General features: G+C 46.7%; 1 protein-coding gene across 1 annotated transcript in view; it reads right to left on the bottom strand.

The window, feature by feature from the left end:
- CD6 (CD6 molecule) overlaps positions 1-22,725 on the bottom strand; it is a 187,389-nt gene that overhangs the window by 62,943 nt on the left and 101,721 nt on the right. The window contains exon 4 of the mRNA XM_086952646.1: positions 5,083-5,397. Coding sequence (XP_086808772.1) covers positions 5,083-5,397 — 315 coding nt within the window. The remainder of the gene's footprint in view (positions 1-5,082; positions 5,398-22,725) is intronic.

The raw sequence follows: 22,725 nt of genomic DNA, 5'->3' as shown, positions 1-22,725 counted from the left end.
GGTAAGGATTGAGGAGCTGGCAGTGCCAGTGAGGGGTGTTGCAAAGGGCCACAGGATGCTTTGGCTGTGGTTGGGCCCCTGTCTGGTGTCCACAACAGTGACAGCCGGGGGGGGGGCGGGGGGGGGGGGGGAGGGTGCTGGGGACTCCTCCAGGTCTGATGCGGGCCTGGGAGGAGCTCAGGACACCGGTGACCATATTCCAGAAGGGGGACCAGGTGGAGAGGGAGAGTTCTAACAGTGGCGAGGGGAGCCAGGGCGAGTTAGTGCAGGAATGTCATAGTCTGAATTGGCATCAGCAGGGAGCATCAGGACAGACTGTGGCAGTTGGTTCAGCATAGGGGCGAGATAGCCTGTCGCGGCACAGGTGGGACATAAGGGGTATAACACGGGGGTCTGTGGGGGCTGCAACAATGGCATTTGGCTTAGGTGACGCCTTGGGAGGTCATTTGATGTAGATGACCAATTATAAGAGTTGGACAAATGAGTATATTGATTTGTTTAAATTGATGCATAAGGAGACGGTGTGCACCGAAGGCTCGGGAGCAGTGGAGGGGGAGCTAGCTGAGAGACCAAAGGTGCCCACTGACGTTGACACCGCGCCGGCGGCATCCACTATTCTCGCTAGCATCGAATGTGGAAGGCCCCACAGCAGAGCATGTGCTTAGGATAACCCTCACCAATTCAGGTGGCACTTCCTATTCCTCCATTGAGTAACTTGATGGTGGCCCCACTAGGAGTGGTCCCAAAGAAAGCTCCCTGGGTGTTCAGGCTGATGCAACATTTGTAGTGGGCTGAAGGGGTTCTGCAAATGTTTTCATCAATGAAGTGGCGTGTTCGGGCTCATATGCCAGCATAGACAGAGCCATTCAGTTAGTGCTGAGGTGCGGGCCCGGGGCGCAAATGGGCAAGGCAGATACTAAATCAGCGTTTGCCTTCCGCCAGTGCATCTGCTGAGTTCCACTTGTTGGAAATACTGTTTCTGGTCAGATACTTTGTTAACAAGTGTGTGCCTGAGGGGTGTTCAGTTGCATGTGCAGTGTGTGCAAAATCTGGCACCTTTCTGGCGTGGGTGAGTCACCCAATAGCAGCGCCAGGGCAGGTTCTTCATTACTTGGACAATTTATTGCTAGTAAGGAGAGCAGGGGTAATGAGCAAGTTTGTGGGACTGCTGAGGACACAGGAGGTGGCTGTGGACCATGTTGGCATGCCACTGGAAACTGAAAGGACAGCGATACCGCCCACTATTCTGACATTTTGGGGATTGAGTTGCACTTGGTGGCAATGGTGTTGTGCCTTGCAAGTGACACGTTGGAGGTGCTGAATGGTTTTATTGCTATTGCAGAGCGGGAAGTGTCAGCTGCTACTGAGACTTTTGAATTTTGCACGTGTGGTGATGGCTCCGAGGTGTGGTTTTTGCAGAAGCTTTGCATTTGCAATGGGGGGGGGAGGGGGGGCTGTAAAGCCACATCACAGGATTAGCTTGCCTAGCCGAGTGACGGATGGTTTGGTGGGTCATAAGAGAGTCCTGCAAATTGACCTAATGATGTGGAAGGTGGAGATTTCTAAGATGCCTCGGGAGTGGGGGGGTTGTGAGTGCTCTGTGGGGGTGTTGGTGCATAGAGAGGTGGCCTCAATCTTGGAAGGATTATTGCCTTTTTGGAATTTTCTCCATAGCTGTTGGCATTGCCATGAGCGACGTGGGGTGATGAGCTAAGGAACAGGTGACGTTGTGTCTGACAATGCAGCAGTGGTACAGGTGGGAAACAGGATAAGTGCATCTGTGACTCTGGTGTTGATGATTCTGAGAGAATTGTCTTGCGATGCTTGGAAAAGAACATCTTGTTTCAAACTAAGCACATTGTGGGGCTGGACGACGCAATAGCTGATGCACTTTCTTGTTCACAGCGGGAGGCGTTCTGTAGTTTCGCCCTGAGTGTGGCGAAGAAAGTTCCAGAAGACTTGGGGGACATTGGGCTGAGCACACATATATACTTGTGGAATATTTGCTGGTGAAGTCCTCCAATAGAATGTGCCGAAAGGGCTAGAGGGAGTTCATAGCACTGGATGTCAGGAGGCATGGCCATGACAGGGAGAGGTTATGAGAAGCCAGGACATGCTGGCATTTATCTTGAATCAAATAGAGAAGGGCTTATCTGCAATTACCATAGGGGACAGCCTGGCAGGTACGGCATTCTATGGGGAAGATGTGATGGGAGGTATTACCCATGTGGAGGTCAGCTGGGTTAGAGAGAGTTGGATGGCCGGTCCCGACTGCACGGTAGAGTGCCCCGGGTAAGACATACATTCTCAGTGGGGATCCTGAGGGCAATAGTAGAGTAGGCGAGATCCTGGGAGGCGCAGCTCTCTAGAGAACTCTTCAGTTTGATGTTCTTCGGCACCTTTAGGGTTTCAGAGTTGGTAGATAGAGAAGGTAGTTCGGGGTGGTGTTGGCCAACATAGTGTGGCATACAAAGTGCTTTGAAGCGCTTTTGAGGAGGTCTAGACAGACTAGGAGGGTAAGTGGGCAGAGGTTTGACTATATCATTCTGGTGAGGCACTGGTTTGCCCTTGGTTGAGGTTGGGGGCCTTTTTGCAGCTATGAGGCACTTTCTTGAACAAGATTGGTTATGCAGTGATTTAGGGCAGTTTTTGGGAGAACTGGGCTTACAGGCATTGGTCTTGCCGGCACTGGAATTTGGTGTTCATGTATTTCAGTTAGAGGCAGCAATGGAGGGTTTCTGGCTGGTAACAGGGAAAAGCAGATTGAAGGGCTTGGTAAGGTGGTGGAGCAGTTGTGTGTGGAGGTATGTTCAGCCAGGGCTGAAATTACGGGTTGTTGCTTTATTGGAAGGCGCTCTTTGTACGGAGTCTCACTGGTGTGATGGATGGATCTGTGGGCATTCCGCGGTGAAGAGGGCCAGTGTGCAGACCTGAAGGCAAATTGGAGGCAACCAGCTGTGGCTGGAAAAAGACGGTGCCAAGGGGCATTGGGTTGGCCTTTGTGGCATGGGACAACTGGTTCCGGCCTTGTGGGAGTATTAGGCAAAGCGAGGCAAGCCTGAAGGTTTGGCCATTCATCTAGGGGAGAATGATAAGATGCAATCCACTTGGCTGGACTTGGTGAAGTCCATGAAGAAGAATCTCTTTAATTTCCTCAGCACCAGAATTTCCAGAGAAATTTGCAGGCATTTGTAATGTGACCTTCAGGGGGCACAGACTCTGTAGTAGACCCCAGAGTATGACCGCCTGCAGTGCTGTGATGCCGCACTCACCACAGAACCAAGAGTTCCACTGGTGGGACCCAGAGCTGGCACCCACACGCTGAGCTATCCTGACCGTCCAGCTGCTGTTCTTCTGTGTTCTTGGAGTCAAGCCTCTAAATATCCAGAATCATTTGTTGATGGTCTGTAGATGTTATGGTCATGGGGTCCCACCTTAACCTCAGTTTGGGGTGCACCTTTCTGTTCTTGTGACCTTCAGGAAAAGTTAACCTACTACCAGCTTATTCATCTGGCATCTGATCATAGATTTCTTAATAAAGTGTGCTGCCTGCCTCCTCTTAGGGTGCCCGGGCCTCCACGAACTCAGCACCCTAGATCTGACCACTGCCTATTTTCTGATATTGTCTACATTTGGCCAAATTGGGGCAATTGTGTGGTTTAGCTTCATCTGCATGGACCTTTGTGGCACGGATGACAAAACTGGTATGACAGTGGCAGGAGGACATTGGATTGTGCTATGGCAACTTTTTTTGTGGTGGGGTTGCTGGTGTGTGATTGAGAGGCAGTGTCTTTAAATGATCTTCTTGGTTTATGGGCAAGAGCAGGGAGGATTCAAGTTATGTTTTGTCGTGCTCTTCCAGAGCAACTGCTAGCGGCATCGGCAGGTGGCTTCTGACTGCCTCTTGAGATTAATCCATGAGTTTAAAGGGGGAGCAGAGGAGCCTCAGACTACACCATGGGATTAAATAATGTGTTTCTGAGAGTTACGCAGAGGGGCCTCACCCTGTGCAATAGGATCTTCTAATATCCTGTGTGCATGAGAAGGATCGGGGGCTGATCGTGTGCCAACCGGGTCCTGTTACGTGCAATTGTTGGATCTATGAAGAGAAGTTGGGGGTTTCAGACTGTGACTATGGATCATCTGATAGGCCGGCTGGGGTTATATGAGGAGGCGCAATTAAGTCTAACACTCAGTGCTGAAGGAGCTTTGCAGAGGCAAGGTAAGCCAGTACATCTTACCAAAGGAACATTGAAAAACTCTGCTAGTGAAATAAATCTTCTCAGAACCCTATGTAGGGTGCTAGAACAAGGACAATGAGGAACCAAGACAACTTCCTCATGTAAGACGTCTAATAAAAGAAGATGTGGATCGTGCTGGCAATGGATGGACTCCTGGGACCAATGGCCATCCGCCGAATCCAGAATCTCCTTATGCAGGTTGACTCCACAAGCCAAGAGCTACAAGGCACCTTGTGTATATGATGCATTAAATACACCAATGTCAACAACATAAAACACTGTTAGATAGTATCAGAAATCTCCCGATACACGATACATGACGTTTGTCCCAAAGCACCACCAGATTTAAGGTCTTGGTCTGTCAACTCGACAGGTCCAAACAATTGTTCATGCACAAACTATAAATTTGACTTGTACAAAATATGAATCAAAGTCCAAATACAAGAAGTCCTGTATCTGGGGTTGCAAGTACTTTAATTTTCAAAGATGAACAATCTGGATTATTGTTCACAGATGGGCAAAGCCAAGGATGAATACAGCTGACACGTGTTTCGTCGTATCATGACTTTTTCAAAGCTCAAAGTATTATAGATTCCAAATCAAATTTCATAGAAATCACTGGGCGCGCCCATTTGCCAAATCCAGAATCTCATCATGCAGGTTGCCTCCACAAGCCAAGATCTACAAGGCACTTTGTGTATATAATGCATTGAATACATCAATTTCAGCAACATTAAGTGCTGCAAAGTAACGCAAGCTGCAAAAGATAACAAAGGATATAATGCAACACCCTAGTCTGAACATCCTTTCGAGGTAGGAGCCCAAGAAGGGAGACACTGACCTGAGCAGACCACGCTTGCATCTTCCTTGTGTCCACAGTCAGTTTTCGGTGCAGCGGGGCAGTCCCAAAGAGAAGCTTCCAACCCTGTGCAGTTCACCTCGTCCAGGTGAATGGGCCCATCGCCCATCCCGAAACGGGCTTCTCCAAATACATTGATGGCAGAGCCACACCCCAGCTGCCGGCACACCACATGGCCATCAGAGAGGTCCCAGGAATCATCACACACTGTCCCCCAAGAGCCGCCAGCGTGGTGTTCAACCTCCACTCGTCCTGCACAGGGACTGGGCCCATCGACTAGGCGTACTGCGTGCTGCGCTGTGGGGGTTGGTCAGAGAGAAAAAAAGAGAAGGATCAGAGAAGTAAGAGATACTGTGAGGTTAGGAGGTGGGAACAAGGGCAAACACAGGGTAGGAAAATAAGGGGAAGAAAGAAGGAGGAAGACTAAAGGAAAGGGAACCGGACATGAACATGACGCGCTGCTTCCTTAGGGCTTCTTTGGAGGCCGGATGAATGCCTAAACCCAACCCAACCATCCCTGTACGCAGACCGCGTCCCTCCTGCCCAACAAAGATCTTTGTGGTGTCCTGTATGGTCAGTTTGGTAGAAAAAAAGAGAAAGAGAACAGTGAGCAGTGAAGGGGAGATGAGAGGGTGTAAGAGAATTTCCTTAGCCTAGAAAATGGCTTAGAGGTAAGAGAAATGGCAAACAAAAAGGAAGGGATGGAAGAAGGAGCTAAACATAGGGCTACATAAAGTGAGGATTGAAGTTATGGCAATGAGAAAGAGGCAGTGAAGCGGAAAGGGCGAGCAGAGGAGTGGTACACTGGGGATAAAGAGTAGTGCATAGCAGAAACGTAAGAATGGAGGGACATAGTATTGCTGAACAGAAGATGGATGGATGGATGGTAGGATAGATGGATAGATGGATGGATAGATGGATAGATGGATGGATAGATGGATAGATGGATAGATGGATAGATGGATAGATAGATAGATAGATAGATAGATAGATAGATAGATAGATAGATAGATAGATAGATAGATAGATAGATAGATAGATAGATAGATAGATAGATAGATAGATAGATAGATAGATAGATAGATAGATAGATAGATAGATAGATAGATAGATAGATAGATAGATAGATAGATAGATAGATAGATAGATAGACCAAGAAGGCAGAAGCTGTTAACCACCTGGCTGGGAGGGGCTCAGGAACAGCTGGTAAAGTAAAGGGCAGTCTTCACAATTCCTGTTTTGACATGGAGATACCAAGTGGGACTGGCAGGATCTCCTACCATCCATCTCCAAGGCCCTACTGCACTTCCAGGCTCCAACCCGAGCAGGAGGAAGAACCAGTTTCTGACCTTGACCGAGAGTAGGATAAATCATCCAAACAGGTGTAGGACACTGGCTCTGTATATACTATACCAAAGTGAGGTATAGTGTGCACGGAGTCTAGTGGAACCCCAAGGGTAGGTAGAGGCTAAGTAGATAATACCTTACTCTCTTTTGTGGTAGTGTGGGCGAGCAGTAAGGCTTTATCAGAGGGTAGTGTTAAGCATTTGTTGTGCACACTCAAGCAAGAAATGATGTCACACACCCAAAGACTGAACTCAGCCCAATTTGCTTGTATCAAAAATATTATTTAGTTATTTTATTTCTAGAACCAAGCCAAGCCTGGTGCAGGTAAGTGAAATAATACTTTGCAAAATCTTATGCAGTGATTTACAGTTGAAGGCAGGTTCAAATGCAGTTGCTTGAGTTACAGGTAAGTCAACAGTTTGAAATTACTTTTTAGTTACTTTGTAGATTACAGTACACGTTACTTATTGGATTACTTTTTAAGTTACTTTTGCTAATCAGTGAGATATGCCTAGATATCACATTGAAACATTTCCTGGACAAAAGGTATGTAATTCAGGTTTTACAGTTATGCAGTTTGTCAATGCTTCATACAAACCAACTTCACACTTGGATGAATTTTCAAGGAAAAGCAGTCATTGCAATCCTGTGGGAGGAAATGAAGTTAACGGTTTGCAGGTACTTATTTGTGTGAGTTGGTATTCTGGGGTTAGAACCAGGGTTCCCCCAGGGGCCCGGATGCACTCTCAGAACACCCTCAGCTGCACTAGGGCAGCCGGGTGCAGAGTGCTGAGGCCCAATGTTATCCAATGGGGGGCAGGGGGCCTCCGGTTGGTGGCTGCTCACAAGCAGGCCACACGGTTGTGGGAGCAAAGTTCCTGGTGTTAGGCTCAGGGCAAAGGATGATCCGAGTTAGCACACAAGGTGCACTCACAGCGGCACAGGGCGGCTGGTTGCAGGGTGCTGTGTTGGCATCGAGTGCCCTGATGTTTTCAATGGGAGTTGCCGGTCGGTCCGGGAAAAACAAACAAGTGGGCATGTAAGTTGGATAGGTTGGGGATATAGGTGCTCCTCTGGTTCTTTTCTCCAGGGCACCTTGCAGCTGGATGCAGGGGTGTCTTTTGAGGTCGGATTTCACCTTACTGGCCCTGTCGCAGTTGGGAGGGTCTCCGTGCAGAGACTGCAGGCAACGTTGGGGAGTCCTGGAGGGGTGAACCCAGAGTGGATTCGGACTCTGGAGCGCGGGGGGACCTCGTTGGGACCGCAGGGCCATACGGATTTGGGCCTTTGGTGTCGGGTGCAGTGGTGGTTTCAGGTGTCGGGTTCCTTTGTCCTCAGCAAGCTTAGAGTCTGTATTGGGAGTTTCTTTTGAATAGCGCTGCTGTTCACAGGAAATCCGGTCCTCGTTAAAGGCAGTCAGTCCTCCCAGGGTTCTGGAGGTCACTGGATGAAGAAAAAGGTGATTTTTGGCGCAGGATCTCTGTAAACTGCAGACGGGCCAGTGGGACTGGGGCCGAGTCAGTGTTCCTCTGCAGTCTCCTCTGCTGGGTGTCTTCTTTCATCCTTCTTCTTCGCAGGTTGTAGGAATCTGTCTTCTTGGTTCAGGGCTGCCCCCTAAATACTGTTTTTAGAGGTCTCGAGATCAGTAACCAATGGGCTACTGACCTTAGGGTGACTACACCCTTGGTGTGCTCACCCCACCTGGGGGAGTGAGCACAATCCCTAATCCTCATTGGGGAGTGCCTGCCATCTGCAAGATGGCGGGCACTGAAGAATGGGCTTCACAATTTGGCATCAATTTCGTTAGCGTTGGCTGAAGCCATCTTGTATTTAGAGGCTATCTTGTCCGTTTTGTGGAATCCATTTTGTATTTCTGGCAGCCATTTTGTTTGGCCTGTACACGGGCAGGGCGCCACGGATCTAGCAGCAGCTGTGACCGAACACGGGATGTTACGATTTTGGACCGTATGACATACAAGCCACTACGGATATCTGACCCTTTACAATTTTGGAATCTCTTACCTAACCTATATCTTTGGAGGAACATCAATATAACTGAATAAGCAGCAAGAATATACTGCAACTCCACAATACTCTCTGAGCATTGGACAGATAATATTTTCTATATAGGAGGGGATACATGATAAGGGCTGATCCTGACATTGTGAAGCCTTGACGAAGCCGTAGGTGTCTTGAACCTAGGCGAAACGCGTTGGCGCAAGGAGTGGACTTTGTGGAATAAAAGACCTCTATTATATATACCATTTCTGTGGAGTGAAATTTTGGATTCATATTTTGCAATTTGCATTGTATTTTCTGTGTGCTCCGAGACTTTGTGTTACCTGTAATTTCAACCTTTGTTGAAAACTAGTGGAGGAGGGGTGTTATCTCCCAAAAAACTTGGAAGCACCAGCCATATAATCACAAGTGCTAAGATTCTCATGTTACATTCTATATGAGCGCTAGTTACCCGTAACACCCAAAAGTGTACACGTATATTTTACAGAGGTGTTTGCCGCAGAAGTTGTTGAACGGTTTAGAAAACATTGTGAGGAATTGGAGCCTGTTGATATAGCAAATGATTGTAAGCAAATGCGTGATGGTCTTTTTCTCTTTTCTCAGGTGGCTGATCCTATCAGGTGTTTGCTTAAATTACGTGTTGAGGCAGTCCGTTTGCGAGAGGCGAAAAAGGCAGCAGACGCAGCTGCTCAAACATCTCAGTTAGTTAGTTCTAAAGAACTATTTAAAACTGTCACTCATCTAACTAAGACCCCCTGCGACACTGTCTTCAGTCCTGACCAAAACTTTGTGACTAATATTGCTACCTTCTTCCAACACAAGGTCCAGACAGTTTATGATGACCTTAGCTCATCTGCATCAATCACACCCAAGGAGAATAATGACACTGCCCCCCTTTCTGGTCCTAGCTATTCCTCTTTTCCTCTATTAGAGGAGTCACAGGTGGCAGACCTCATCACACAGATGAAATCAGGGTCCCCTCTAGATCCCTGCCCGCCACGTATACTACACATGATTCCGCTGACAGTGGCAGCTGTTCTGACCCCCTTGATTAACAACATTATCACCTCGGGTGATTTCCCGAGCAGCTGGAAAAAAGCCTGTATTCGACCCATCCTGAAGAAGGATTCGTTGAACCCTGCCGAACCAAAGAACTACCGGCCAATATCCTGCCTACCGCTACCAGCCAAGATTCTGGAAAAAAACATCAACCTAGAAATGATGCGCTATGTTGATCACAACAAACTCCTAGACCCCTCTCAACATGGATTCCGCCCCTCCCATTCAACAGAGTCTGCCCTGATTATGGCAACAGAAAACATTCGAAGAACAATGGACGAGGGTGGCAGAACGGCCCGGATCCTACTTGACCTTACAGCGGCGTTCGACACCGTGAACCACTCAATCCTGTTAAACAGATTAAAAACACTTGGTTTCACGGGTGCTGCCCAAGCTCTCTTAACATCTTTTCTGGACTCTCGAATCCAACAAGTGCATTGGGATGGTCTTACATCTGACGAATTCTCCCTTCCAGGGGGGTCCCTCAGGGATCGGCATTATCGCCCACCTTGTTCAATCTATATGTTACCCCCCTAGCTGCCTTAATTCAATCTCATGGTCTAAAATTAGTGTCTTACGCTGACGACACTCAAATTGTAGTCTCAGTATCCCAGTCCATCCAAGCCACTGCAGAGCGCTTTAAGAACTGTCTTCTCAGTGTGAAAAACTGGATGAGCCTTAACTTTTTAAAACTAAATACGGACAAGACCGAGATAATCGAGTTCGGTCAGAAACCATCGATCTGGAACAACCTCTGGTGGCCCCCGGAGGCGGGCTCTTGTCCTAGCCGAGCAGAAAAGGTCAGGAATCTTGGCTTCCTGGTTGATAAAGAACTTTCTTGTAAGGCCCAGATTACCCAGGTAACCTCTACATGCTTCTATACCATCAAGGTCCTTAGGAAAGTCCTACCCTACATCCCTCCAACATTGCAAAAAACTGTCATGGGCGCCCTGGTAATGTTCCGAGTGGATTATTGCAACTCTCTCTACTTGGGCACAGGAGAAAAACAACTGAACAAACTGCAGGCAATCCAAAACGCCGCAGCCAGGGTTCTGCTGAATTTACCCTATCGTCACCCTACATCTAAGGTCATCAGGGAACTTCACTGGCTTCCAGTCAGGTGTAGAATACAGTTTAAGGCCCTCTGTCTGGCTCACAGATCCGTGCACGGTACGGGATCAGATGATCTTGCCAAACTTCTCCCTCGATACGTGCCATCACGTGCACTGAGATCAGCCAGTCTTGATCTAATCTGCCAACCTAAAATAAGAAGAAAGCGCTGGGGTGGCAGATCTTTTTCCTACCAAACCTCCAGACTATGGAATTCTCTGCCCCCTGCACTGCGCTCACAAAAATCTAAACTATGTTTCAGAAAGACACTGAAAACCTGGCTCTTTTCCTCGCATTAAGATCGGCTCACACCGTTCTCTCTAGTCATCCAGCGCCAAGACGCAGCGGCATTCGAGCGCTTTATAAGTACTTCAGTCAGTCAGTTAGACCGGCGTGGTACAAGCTCCTATCTTCAGAACAGATAAGACTATGATAGTTCATGCGAAACCTATGTGGGAAGCCGCACCTTTGTATGTCTCTCCTAAACAGATGATGATAAATGTTCTGCCGATTCTAAGGGCTACTTTATTTATAATTGGGTTTACAGTCCTTGGAATAGAGCGGATGTCATGGCCCTTAAAAATGCATTGCCTGATCCGCACAAAAATCCAGTAGCTTTTTATGAGGAAGTTGAGGGTGCTATTAGATCTTGTACCATGATTTTGCCTGATATTGATTTGTTTTTTGGATTGATATTGCCGCCTGACATGTGGAGAACTGTGCATAAAATTGATGATCGAGCGACATTTGGAGCATTGTGGAAAGATTTAGAGCGGTTAGATGAAGATAGAGAACCTGCACAGAAACCGTGTCAGTTAATTTTAAATCTCCCGGCAGCTATATTAGTTAAGTTAAAGACGATTATTCCCCCTAAAAAGATAGATTGGACAGTGTTAGTGTCCTGCAAGCAAAAGGTAGATGAATCAGTTTCTGACTTCTTCACACGCTTTGAAGAAGCATTCCACGATTTTAGTGGCCAGTCATTGACAGATGACACGGGTAGGCATCTGTTTGTTGATAAATATGTTGCAAACCTTTTGCCAGGAATAGCTAGTCGCCTAAAGGCGAGTGAAAGTTCATGGAGTACCTCTTCTCCAGTTTCTCTCCTAACTATGGCTCAGTATTATGAGCGACAAGAATTAGAAGCTAAAAGTAATGAGGATAAAAAGTCTAAAGAGTTGAAAACAAAGGTTATGTTGGCTCAAGCTTATGGCCCGCCTTCTAGAGGTAATGATAGAGGTGTACGTGGATCTTATGGTTCATCTTTTCCTTCCTATACTCGTTCGAATGTGTCTGTTGATCAGTGTGCGTACTACAAGAAATTTGGACATTGGCTTTCTGATTGTCCAGTACTGCGTGCTCAGAAGTGTCCACGTGGTCGGGGACAAATGAGAAATCGTTCAGGATACTTAGGGCCTAGAGGAAGCACAAATGATCGTGCTAAGTTTGATGCTAATGCACATGGACAGGATGGGTTTAACACTTTTGATAGACGGAACCAATATCAAATGTCCGACTATGTGCCGTCTGATTTTCAAGATTCTGCTTATGCATAGGATTGCCTAGGATGGGGTAAGGAATCAGTTGAAGTTCCAGTAGACCAGAGGGGTCCCTATGTTACAGCACATGTTTTGGGTTCTACTGATCAGTTTCTGTGTGATACAGGAGCTACTCATAGCACCTTATCTAAACAATTAGTTCCAAGGGCTCCCCTGTCTGGCTCAACCATTACATCGCTAGGGTTCGATGGAACACCTTCCCTTAGCCCATTGTCACAACCACTTGCATTCCAAGTTGATAAGTTTACTGCTCCATGTCCATTTTTGCTCTCTCCGAACACACCAGACAATATTGTGTGTCTGAGGTGCTCAAATATTTCAGGACTACGATACGCTGTTCTCCGGAAGTAGTACAGGTTATTTTGAATGATAACTACCCTGTGATTGAGAGATCCTGTATTGTTAAAGAGAACATTGCATTAGCTTCACTCCCTAGTACTTTGTGGGCTACTTCAGACACTGATGTAGGACAAATGGTTATTCCGCCAGTGCATATTAGTGTCAAGGAGGGTGCTTCATTGCCAAGACTGCCTCAGGATAAAATTTCTTGAGAAGGAGAAGAAGCACTTACATGCATTTTACATGATTTGATTAAAGTGGGGGTTGTGGAAGAAGTTCCTTACAATGTTTTCAATAGTCCGATTCTTCCAATTTTGAAAAAAGATACTCACACCAAGATTTATAGATTCATCATTGATTTAAGAGAAGTCAACAAGATTGTAGTACCGCAGTACCCTGTGGTTTCTGACATAACGACATTACTTACCCTGGTCCCTCCAACAGCAACTACATTTCTGTAATCGATTTGAAGAACGCTTTCTTCCCGATTCCTATTCATCCTGATAGCCGATATTTGTTCGGTTTCACTTTGAATAATTGATCATACAGATTTTGTAGAGTTCCTCAAGGGTACACTGAGAGTCCGAGTATTTATAGTCAAGCCTTAAAACGACAACTTGATCCCTTTACCTTGTCTGAAGGAGTGGCTCTCATACAATATGTCGATGACATCTTGTTGGCAGCTGATACACCTGAGCAGTGTGAGAAATGTACTTTGCCTTTGCTTTCTTTTCTTGCTGCACAAAGTATCACGAAAGAAATTGCAATATTGTAGACCAAAGGTAACCTACTTAGGTCACCTTCTGTCTAAGGAGGGCCGTGCACTGACACCAGATCGCATTCAAGCAATATTAGACACACCAGTACCTTCCACACAGAAAGATGTCCGTGCATTCATTGGGGTTTTCACACATTGTTAAACTCCTGCTAGTGATTTTGACTAAAAACACTCTGATCCCCCTTCCATGGACAGATGAATGCCACAATGTTTTTTGTCAGTTAAGACAAGCTCTTTGCTATGCACCAGTGTTAGGCACACCAGATTATACGAAGGCTTTTACACTCTATGTACACGAGAAAGATGGGTGTGCATTGTCAGTTTTAGTACAGACACATGGTGACAAGCAGTGTCCCTGTGCATATTTTTCTGCAGTTCTCGATCCTGTTGCTCGTACGTTGCCTGGATGCTTCCGTTCAGTTTGCAGCGACAGCTGTGTCCATACGTCAGAGTGAAGGGATAGTTTTGTCACACAAACTGTTGGTGCTAGTGCTCGCCTGACAGGATATGAATTGACATTGTTAGCACCTCATATTACCTTGAAGAGATGTGGGACACTGAACCCAGCCACTTTGTTGCCATATCCTGCGACTCAGTCTCAGTCAAAGGAGCCTCACGATTGTATATTCCTTACTGAGGAACAGACAAAGAGTCGCATCGATTTGCAAGATACGCCCCTTTCAGATGTAGATGGGGAACTGTGGGTTGATGGATCCTGTTTGAAGTTACCAGATGGCACGACTTCAGCTGCTTATGCAATTACCACGCTTGAGACAGTAGTGGAAACAGCTCGCATACCTCAAAAGTCGGCTCAAGCAGCTGAACTAATAGCTTTGACACGAGCGTGTGAACTTAGCACTGACTTGTGTGTGAACATCTACATGGATAGCCGCTATGCTTTTGGAGTGATCCATGATTGTGGCCTGCTCTGGAAGGAAAGAGGCTTTCTTACATCCCATGGGATGCAGATAATGCATGGAGAATTAGTGCATCATCTCTTGACTGTACTTACATACCTAAAGAGAGTTTCTATTATGAAGTGTAGCACGCACAAGAAAATCATTGACAAAATAGGACAAGGCAATGCCCTTGCAGATCGCGTAGCCCGTGAGACTGCGATGCAGCGAAACACAACATCCATGTACGTGGTAAAATCACAAGCTGAGCGTTGGCATGACGCTAGAGAAGAAGTATTGGATATACAGAGATCTGCTTCTGTAGCAGAACTTGAGCAATGGGCTAAAGAAGAAATATTGGACGATGAGGGTTGTTGGTGTAACAAAGAAATGAATAAGTGAAAATTGCCTGCAGCCTATTTACAACCTATGGTTCAAATGGCACATAGGCTGGCACATGTTGGAGCTCTAGCAATAACTAAATTGCTTACACAAGTTTTGGAGCATCCTGAAATTGCCAGCACAGCTAAAAGAGTAGTACAGTCCTAGTACAGTCGTGTTTGATCTGTTGGCAGTATAATCCTGGAAAGGGACACAGACTCCGACAGGAGGGTTTGCTACACCCACCGCACCTTTTTAAGTTTTGCAGATGGATTACATCCAACTCGAACGCTGCAATAATCTGAAATATGTCCTAGTGGTGGTATGTGCCTTCAGCATATGGATAGAGGCATACCCTACAAAGGATAATACTGCTTTCACCACAGCAAAGGTGCTTCTAAAAGAGTTTTTCCCTAGATATGGTGTTTGTAAGCTTTTGTGGAGTGACAAAGGACCTCATTTTATTGGGCAAGTTGTTGAGCATGTCCTGAAAGGATTAAGGATCAAGCAGAAATTCCATGCAGTATTCCACCCGCAATCAGCAGGATTAGTGGAGAGGTATAACGCTACTTTGAAATTGAAGTTGGTGAAAATACTGGCTTCCACGTCTTTGAAGTGGCCGGATGCACTACCCTTGGCATTGTTGTCCATAAGATCAGTGCCACATTCACGATCTGGCCTTACCCCATATGAAGTGGTCTTTGGGAGACCGATGAACATTTGGGGAGTTCCTAAACCACGTCCCATACATGATGTTCCATGTGTTCTGATGAATGTTTATTTGGCACAGTTAACCAACAGTTTGATTTCTATTCATCAACAGGTTCGAGAAGCGCTTCCTGACAGATCTACAGGTGAGGCCCAACAACTCCGACCTGGTGACCACGTGATGGTCAAGGTCTTCGACAGATCGAACAGTTTGGAACCGAGGTGGTGAAGACCAGAGCAAGTGCTCCTTGCGATGAGGACTGCAGTTCGAGTGACAAACAGAAAGAACTGGATCCTCAGCACACACTGCAAATGTGTGTCGCCTAGCTTGGTGGAGCCTGCGGTGTTGACCGACCATCGAGAGATCCTGGAAACGGAGAAAGGCCAAGCTATTTCACCCGACAATTCTGAAGGAGTCTTCCCAGACCACACGATCGCTGGAGAATCCCGATATCAACTGAGACCAAGGAAAGAATCTGCTTTGCCGAAAAAGTCTGGTTGAGCTACCGCCCAGGGTTAGTAAAAGGGAACGCCGATTTGGCAAGGGGGGGATCAGTCCTGCGTAGTATAGTGACACCCGAATTGACCCTTGGTGAAGAAATCAGCGGCTGCCCAGGGATAAGAGCTCCAACGATTGTTTTAATGAGTTTGTAGAAAGATCAATTATCACTGTTGCTAAAATGCATAACAAAAGAATCATTTGTGCTGTAGGGTTTGTTGTTGCTCTGGTGGTTATGGGAATAATCACCTGGTTTGTTGAGAAAGTGGCTCCTGCTCGACAGCTCTTTGTTGCCACTACTCCAGTACAAATGGAACATCACTACTTCACGCTTCCATACCATGAGCAGAAGCATCGACAATCCTACTTAAATAATACCTTTATCCAGATGTTGCATCATACTCATAATGCCACAAATACTACCAACTTTTGGGTGTGTAGGATGATACCTGCACATCAAAAGAAAGGAGGAACACCTTTTATTCCTCTTCCATTTTCTCATAATGGTTCTTGTCAAGCTTGGTATGCGCTTTTGTTTGCATTTGGGAGACGTACAGTAGGCGGGCTTCTTTTTCGTCTCAATAAAGTATGCTACCCAGATAAAGATGGTTTTCCTCAAGCCAAAGGGACCAAATGGGAATGGGAAGAGTATCAACCGGACAATATTTCAACACCATATGTCCTCACAAATATGATAACTTTTATCAGTAATGAATAATTTGTGATTTCTGTTACCAGAGATAAAGCAGCCCTATGTATAAGTAGTATTGGGAGAATTCCAGTGGAGAAAAGTGAATGTACTGTAATTCTGACTATTGAAGGTGTTAATAACAGTAGTTTTATAGCTTCACAGAATACTTATTTTGTCTGTAGTAGCCGAGGATATTATCAACTACCTACTGGGTGGTCAGGTGTGTGCTATGTGTCCTTTCTATTGCCCCCTGTGTTTCTGGCACCTGCATCATATCATTGGGACCTTAAATTGCTTGACAATATCTCTAGAAAAAGATACAAAAGGACAATAAGTGCTGAAGAAGTAGACCAAACTGACACTACTCTGCAACAATATGTCGATTTTAATTTAGGTTTATTCTTCTTTGTGAGTGCTGCATTAAACAGTAGGAAAATAAGACGATTGACTATAGTTGTGGAAGCTGTTACCAATCAGACAGCTATGACACTTGGGAACATTACAGAGGAGCTGCAAATTGCAAGAATTGTAGCTCTCCAGAACCGAATGGTTCTAGATGTGGTTATGGCTGTTTGAGGTGGTGCATGTCGAATCATCGGTAGCAGATGTTGTGTATTCATACCGGATCACTCACCTTCAGTATATGACGCAATATCAAAACTGCATAAGATTGCTGCAGAAAGTCATCCAGAGACTGGTACTTGGACTTTTGCTGGATGGTTGTGGACTCTTGTTACTGCTTGGGGATGGAAGTTACTGACTAGCCTATGTGTAATGATTACAATACTTTTTACATGCTGTGTATGTATCCAATGTGGTCCAATGCTTTGCTCCATTTGCATCTCTGCTTGTATACCTGCCAAAAGGAATGTTGCAGAAACAAAGGCCCAACAAATGTTGCATATAGAGGTGGTCGAAATAAATCTAAAAGATGTGCGGGATGAATATTTAGATTACCCCAAATGAAGGAATGTCTTCAGCTAACGCTAAAAGGGTTGTCTGTTGTAATTTGGCATCAATTGCGTTAGCGTTGGCTGAAGCCATCTTGTATTTAGAGGCTATCTTGCCCGTTTTGTGGAATCCATTTTGTATTTCTGGCAGCCATTTTCTTTGCCATGTGCTACCATATGCTCACCATGTGCTCTGTCCTACCTTGCTGTTCTCTGCTCTTGAAATCTGCCTAGAGAAAAGATATATTTAGCCTTCTCTGCTCCGCACATGCTCAGTTGAGCTTGCAGCTGTTAGTAGTATGTAACTGTCAGGATGTGTTTACTAGACTTGGCAAAGTGCTGACTCCTCCTACTTGTCGACTGTGCATTTCTATATGACCTTATATGTACCTAAAACCTTCTTCTGTACTTGTACCGCCTTCTTTTGAGCCCCTGTGTGGGTATAAAAGGACCATGTTCCTTCCATTCAGTGTGCTACTTCATACATTACCGAAGGGTGCTGTGTGAATGTAGTTCCACCTCATGAGGTTTAATAAACTCTGTCTTTTCTATTCCAGTTTCTGTGCCAACTTCTTCCTATTGGTCTGAGGACTCTGCGCAGAGAAGGGCGAATCCCTTGCACTGGTAGGCCTTGCTGAGGCTCACCACCACACTGGGAACCTGATTGGCAAGGACCCAGGGCATATCAAGTCAAAATGCATCAGAAATCGAGCAGAAAATGGGGTTACTGCAACAAAAACCCATCTTGCTACAACAGGGGAATAGCAAAGGGGAGGCTAGAGTTCCTCCAGGTGGAAGAAAAGGTTAAAAAAAATTGGAATTAGGGCTTCTGGGATTTTTACAGTTAAGCATGGAGACCCCTGCTGTGGTGACCACCTTGTGCCTAATGGGCATAGTATATCAAAGATATGTGTGGCAAGCAGAGACTGGTGCCTTTTTAAAAGTTGCATGCATCGCCTGTAGAGCACAAGGAGACTGTGTGGCACGTTTCAGCTACTGCAATCTTATTTAAGCAAGATCTCATGAGATTTGAACGAGATGCGCTAGACTTCAGCCCATCAGAATCTAAGCAGCCATTTTGATTCGGCAGGTATATAAAGGGCCACGCCCTATAGACCATGCCTGGTATTCTAGGACCTGGGAGGAAGAAGTCTGGGTACTGGTGATCCCCAATGAACGCTCTAGCATCTGCGTTGGCCAATGAATACCGCAATTGTGGAGCAATCAGCAGATTTTACAGCCGTGGACATGTTTTAGATGTGGAAATTGTGACAATGTTTTAAAAGAGAGAAAAACAGAGGAGATATCTGTTCACATTTGTGAAGGCGGTGGAGTTGAAAGATTTTGGACAAGAGCGAGCAGACTGTCCTTTAAAAAAAGACAATTTATAGTTGTTCTCAGTTCCAGTTGAGGGTTGGGGACAAGAAGAGAACCAACTTCCGAATAAGCTAGATCTCTGCAAGCAAGAACTACTCAATTATGAGTGAGACATTAAAATCAGATTGTGAGATCTGGAAAAGAAACTGGTGCATGTTTTTTAAAATTGTGTTATTATGTGAGATGACTTGATTTGATTACCTTGATGAAAACAGTAATTGGAAAAATGTCACCTTAGTCTTTGCTGACACCAAAGAATTCTCACAAAAAGATGAAATTGTTGGAAACCGAGAAGGTATTTTAATTGCAAAGTGCCTTACAGCTAGAGCAATTGACCTTGGAGCTGGGGAACCGGGTTCAAGTCTCGGCAGGCACACTCAACCTCCTGTGATTCACTTAATCTCCCTGTACCTAACAAAAATAAATGTGTCCGTCCAGGGCCAGTTCTAGGATTTGCGGGGGCCCTGGGCCAAAAGAAAATGTGCGAGGCCCCTCTAAATTTCTTAAGTGACACAGCTCAGGAAACTGCTTTGTGCAGACTCCTCCTATGCCCCAGCTTCTCCTCCCAGCCTCCTACAAGCACCTCTTTTACAGGCTCTATCCGGCTGAAGCTGTGAGAACTGCTTTGGGGCTGAGAGTTAACACTATGAGGGCGCTAAAGTGCTGGACAATGGGCGTCCTGCAGAGTCTCTCAATGGTCTCCTTGCACTTGGGACAAGTGGAAGTGTCTCCCTCCCCTAGGCCTCCCAACACCATCCCTGAGAGGCAGGGGAATGTGGCACCTCCCATGGACCCTAATTGCAAGAAGACACCTTTCTTTCAGCTTGATGGGCAGGGAAACAACAGGACACAGGATTGGTGTGGGCACATTGCTGGTAGGTTGAGTGCGAGGCCCTGGGCAGCTGCCCACACTGCCCATGCCTAGCGCTGACCCTGTGTCCATCCTGTAACTAAGCCTGGGCGGTAAATTATGTTCCGCTCGCGGAATTTAAGTAATTTGGGTAATTTCGCATTCCGCGGAGAATGCGGAATTGCCCAAAATTCCACGTTCCACGGCTTCGTGGAATTTTTTGTTTGTTCGCGCTTTCAAAATGCGTGTTCGCAAGATATTTTCCCCCGAGCACGCAAAGAACAGGAAAAAAGCATCGCGAATGGGAGGAACAAGCAATTCCGCATGTTCGCTGAACTCTGCATGCTCGCTGAGATTTTTTACAGTTTCGCAGAGCTTTGCATAGCTTGACTACACAAATTCCGCCCACCCCTATCTGTAATGCAACTGGTGCTCATGTAAAGCGCTCTGACACCTTCAGGTTTAGTTTGTGCTATATAAAAACTCCCCAAAAACAAACAAAACAAAATAATAATAATTGGCTTCTTAGATCTCTTTCCCCAAAGTTCCCCAGATAAGATACTTTCATTTAAAAACTGTATAGTAACATTGCGATGGTAGTCATTGTTTTAAGCTAAATATTTACCAGGAACAGATACCGTCACAGCCAAGTTTTGCATCACTTTCCCAAACTACCTCCCAAAACCCTTTCCCTCAGTTGGCTGCACTGATCCTCAAGTGCTTCTACAAACAGGAGTCGTTGCTGCCAGAGGGTGGGATTCTGTAAAGCGCTGCCCCTGGTGAATCAGACCTTGAATAAGAGGAAGTGGCCATAGAGCAAGAACGTAGACAGGATTGATATGATATGATGTGATAAATGGGACTTGTAAAGCGCACGTTCACCTACGGTTTCTTGGCGCAGGAGTGGGAGGGCTGTGCTGTACATAGTGGGCGAACTAGTTGTGAGCTAACAAGAAGAGCCAGGTTTTAAGTGATTTTCTGAAAATAGCGTAGGAAGGGAGAAGGCGGAGTGCAGAGGGGAGGGAGTTCCAGAGGAGGGAAGCCTGGGTGGAGAATCTCAGGCCTCCATGTTTCTTACGCCTGAAGGAGCAGGGGGTAAGAAGATTGGAGTTGGAGGAGCGAAGAGCACGTTGGGGTACATATCAGTGTAAGAGGGAGGAAATGAAGGAGGGCCCCTGAGAGGAAAGGGCTTTGTGAATCAGACAGCCAAGTTTGAAGAGGCTTCGCTGGGCAACTGGAAGCCAATGAAGGTTCTTAAGGAGAGGCTTGGTGTGGCTGGATCTTGGCTGGCCATGGATCAACCTGGCTGCCTGATTCTGGATGAGTTGGAGGCGTTGTGATTGATATGCTGGTAAGCCCACATATAGGGAGTTCGCATAGTCAATGCGAGACATGACTAGTCCCTAGTAACCTGCACAAGAGCTTCTCGGGAGAGAAGTCTGCTGATTTTGCGGATGCAGCGCAGATGGTAGAAGCAGAAGGAAACAACTGAGTTAATTTGCGCCCTCGTGGAGAGGTCCTTGCAAATGGTGATGCCTAGGCTCTTGCCAGAGTCAACAGGGGAATGGGAAGGGCCAAGTGAGAGTGGCCAGAAAGAAAAATTCCAGGGGTTGCCAAGCGGACCAGTGAGAACTAACTCAGTCTTGTCAGGGTTGAGTTTGAGCTGATTTAGGTTCATCCAGGAGCTGATATAATTCATGACAGAGTGGACGTTTTGGATGGAGGATGGGGAGGGGTCGATGTTAAAGATAAGCTGAAGGTCGTCAGCATAGTTGAAGATGGTAACAGATTTTTGTTGAAGCTCCGAAATGAGGGGACGAATGTAAAGATTGAAGAGGAGTGGTGAGAGCGAGGAGCCCTGAGGGACTCCACAGGTGAGACGCTTTCCCACTGAGGAGAAGGGTGGGAGGGAAACTGCCTGAACATGATCTTGGAGAAATGAGGTAATCCATCTCAGTGGTAGCCCCCGGATGCCGGCGTGCTCGACACGTTAGAGTAGGATTGAGTAGGAAAACATCTCTAATCACAGGCTAGTGACGAGAAGAAGACTGGCACCTTACCACCACTTCTTCAAGTTCCACTTTGACGTAGGAGGACAACACCGGAAGAAAGAAGATCATGCTGGGAGAAAAGCCTGCATGGACCCCTGACACCTACTGGCACGCAGGGACTGAAGCTGCTATTCATGGGTTCTGTGGCGGACCTCCTGTTTGCCTGCTCCAGGGCACCAACATCAGATGGACATGAGGGCCAAGCTTGCCACAGAGGACTGGAAGCTGTAGGAGACCTGGCTGGAGAAAGACCTGGTGCCCAGAAGCATGCCATGCAGACATCAGGGTTACAGGAGCGACCAGAAAGAACTTTTCAAGAAGTAGGAGAAAAGTGGGCCTTAGTAGTGATCGCCCTTTTGGAGAGCTGTGTCAAGCCCTGAGTGCCTCTCTTGCAGATGACACCCCCAGAAGAATCTGAACTCCGATAAAAACAGCATTAGATGTAACCCTGGGCGTAGTGGGCGTAGTGGGGCTTTGCGGAGCTACGTGAAGTGGGCGAGAAACTACTCCCACCTCCGCACTCCGCGTAGCCCCACTACGCACCACAGGCCTCCCTCCCGCCCTCCCTAAATACTTTAAATTACATCTGTAAATGAATTAAAAGGCACTTACCTTGCCCGCCGCTGCCCGCCGCGTCCCCGGGGCTCGCTCTCTTCGTCGCTTCCGTCTTGGGTAATAATGCGCATGCGCGGGCGGCCGCGCATGCGCATTTCTTGTGAGAAATGCGCATGCGCGGCCGCCCGCGCATGCGCAATATTACCCAAGACGGAAGCGACGAAGAGAGCGAGCCCCGGGGACGCGGCGGGCAGCGGCGGGCAAGGTAAGTGCCTTTTAATTCATTTACAGATGTAATTTAAAGTATTTAGGGAGGGCGAGAGGGAGGCGGGTGGCGGCCAGCTACGCTCCGTCTGCGGAGCGTGCGTAGTGCCGGATTCTACGTCTGCTACGCAAAATGCGTAGAAGCCGGCACTACGCACACTCCGTGCACGGAGCGTAGCCGCCCGCCCACCC

The sequence above is a fragment of the Lissotriton vulgaris genome, chromosome 1_2 (genome assembly GCF_964263255.1).
Source record: "Lissotriton vulgaris chromosome 1_2, aLisVul1.2, whole genome shotgun sequence".
In the NCBI taxonomy this organism is placed as follows: domain Eukaryota; kingdom Metazoa; phylum Chordata; class Amphibia; order Caudata; family Salamandridae; genus Lissotriton; species Lissotriton vulgaris.
This window is presented reverse-complemented; position numbering and strand designations above follow the sequence as displayed.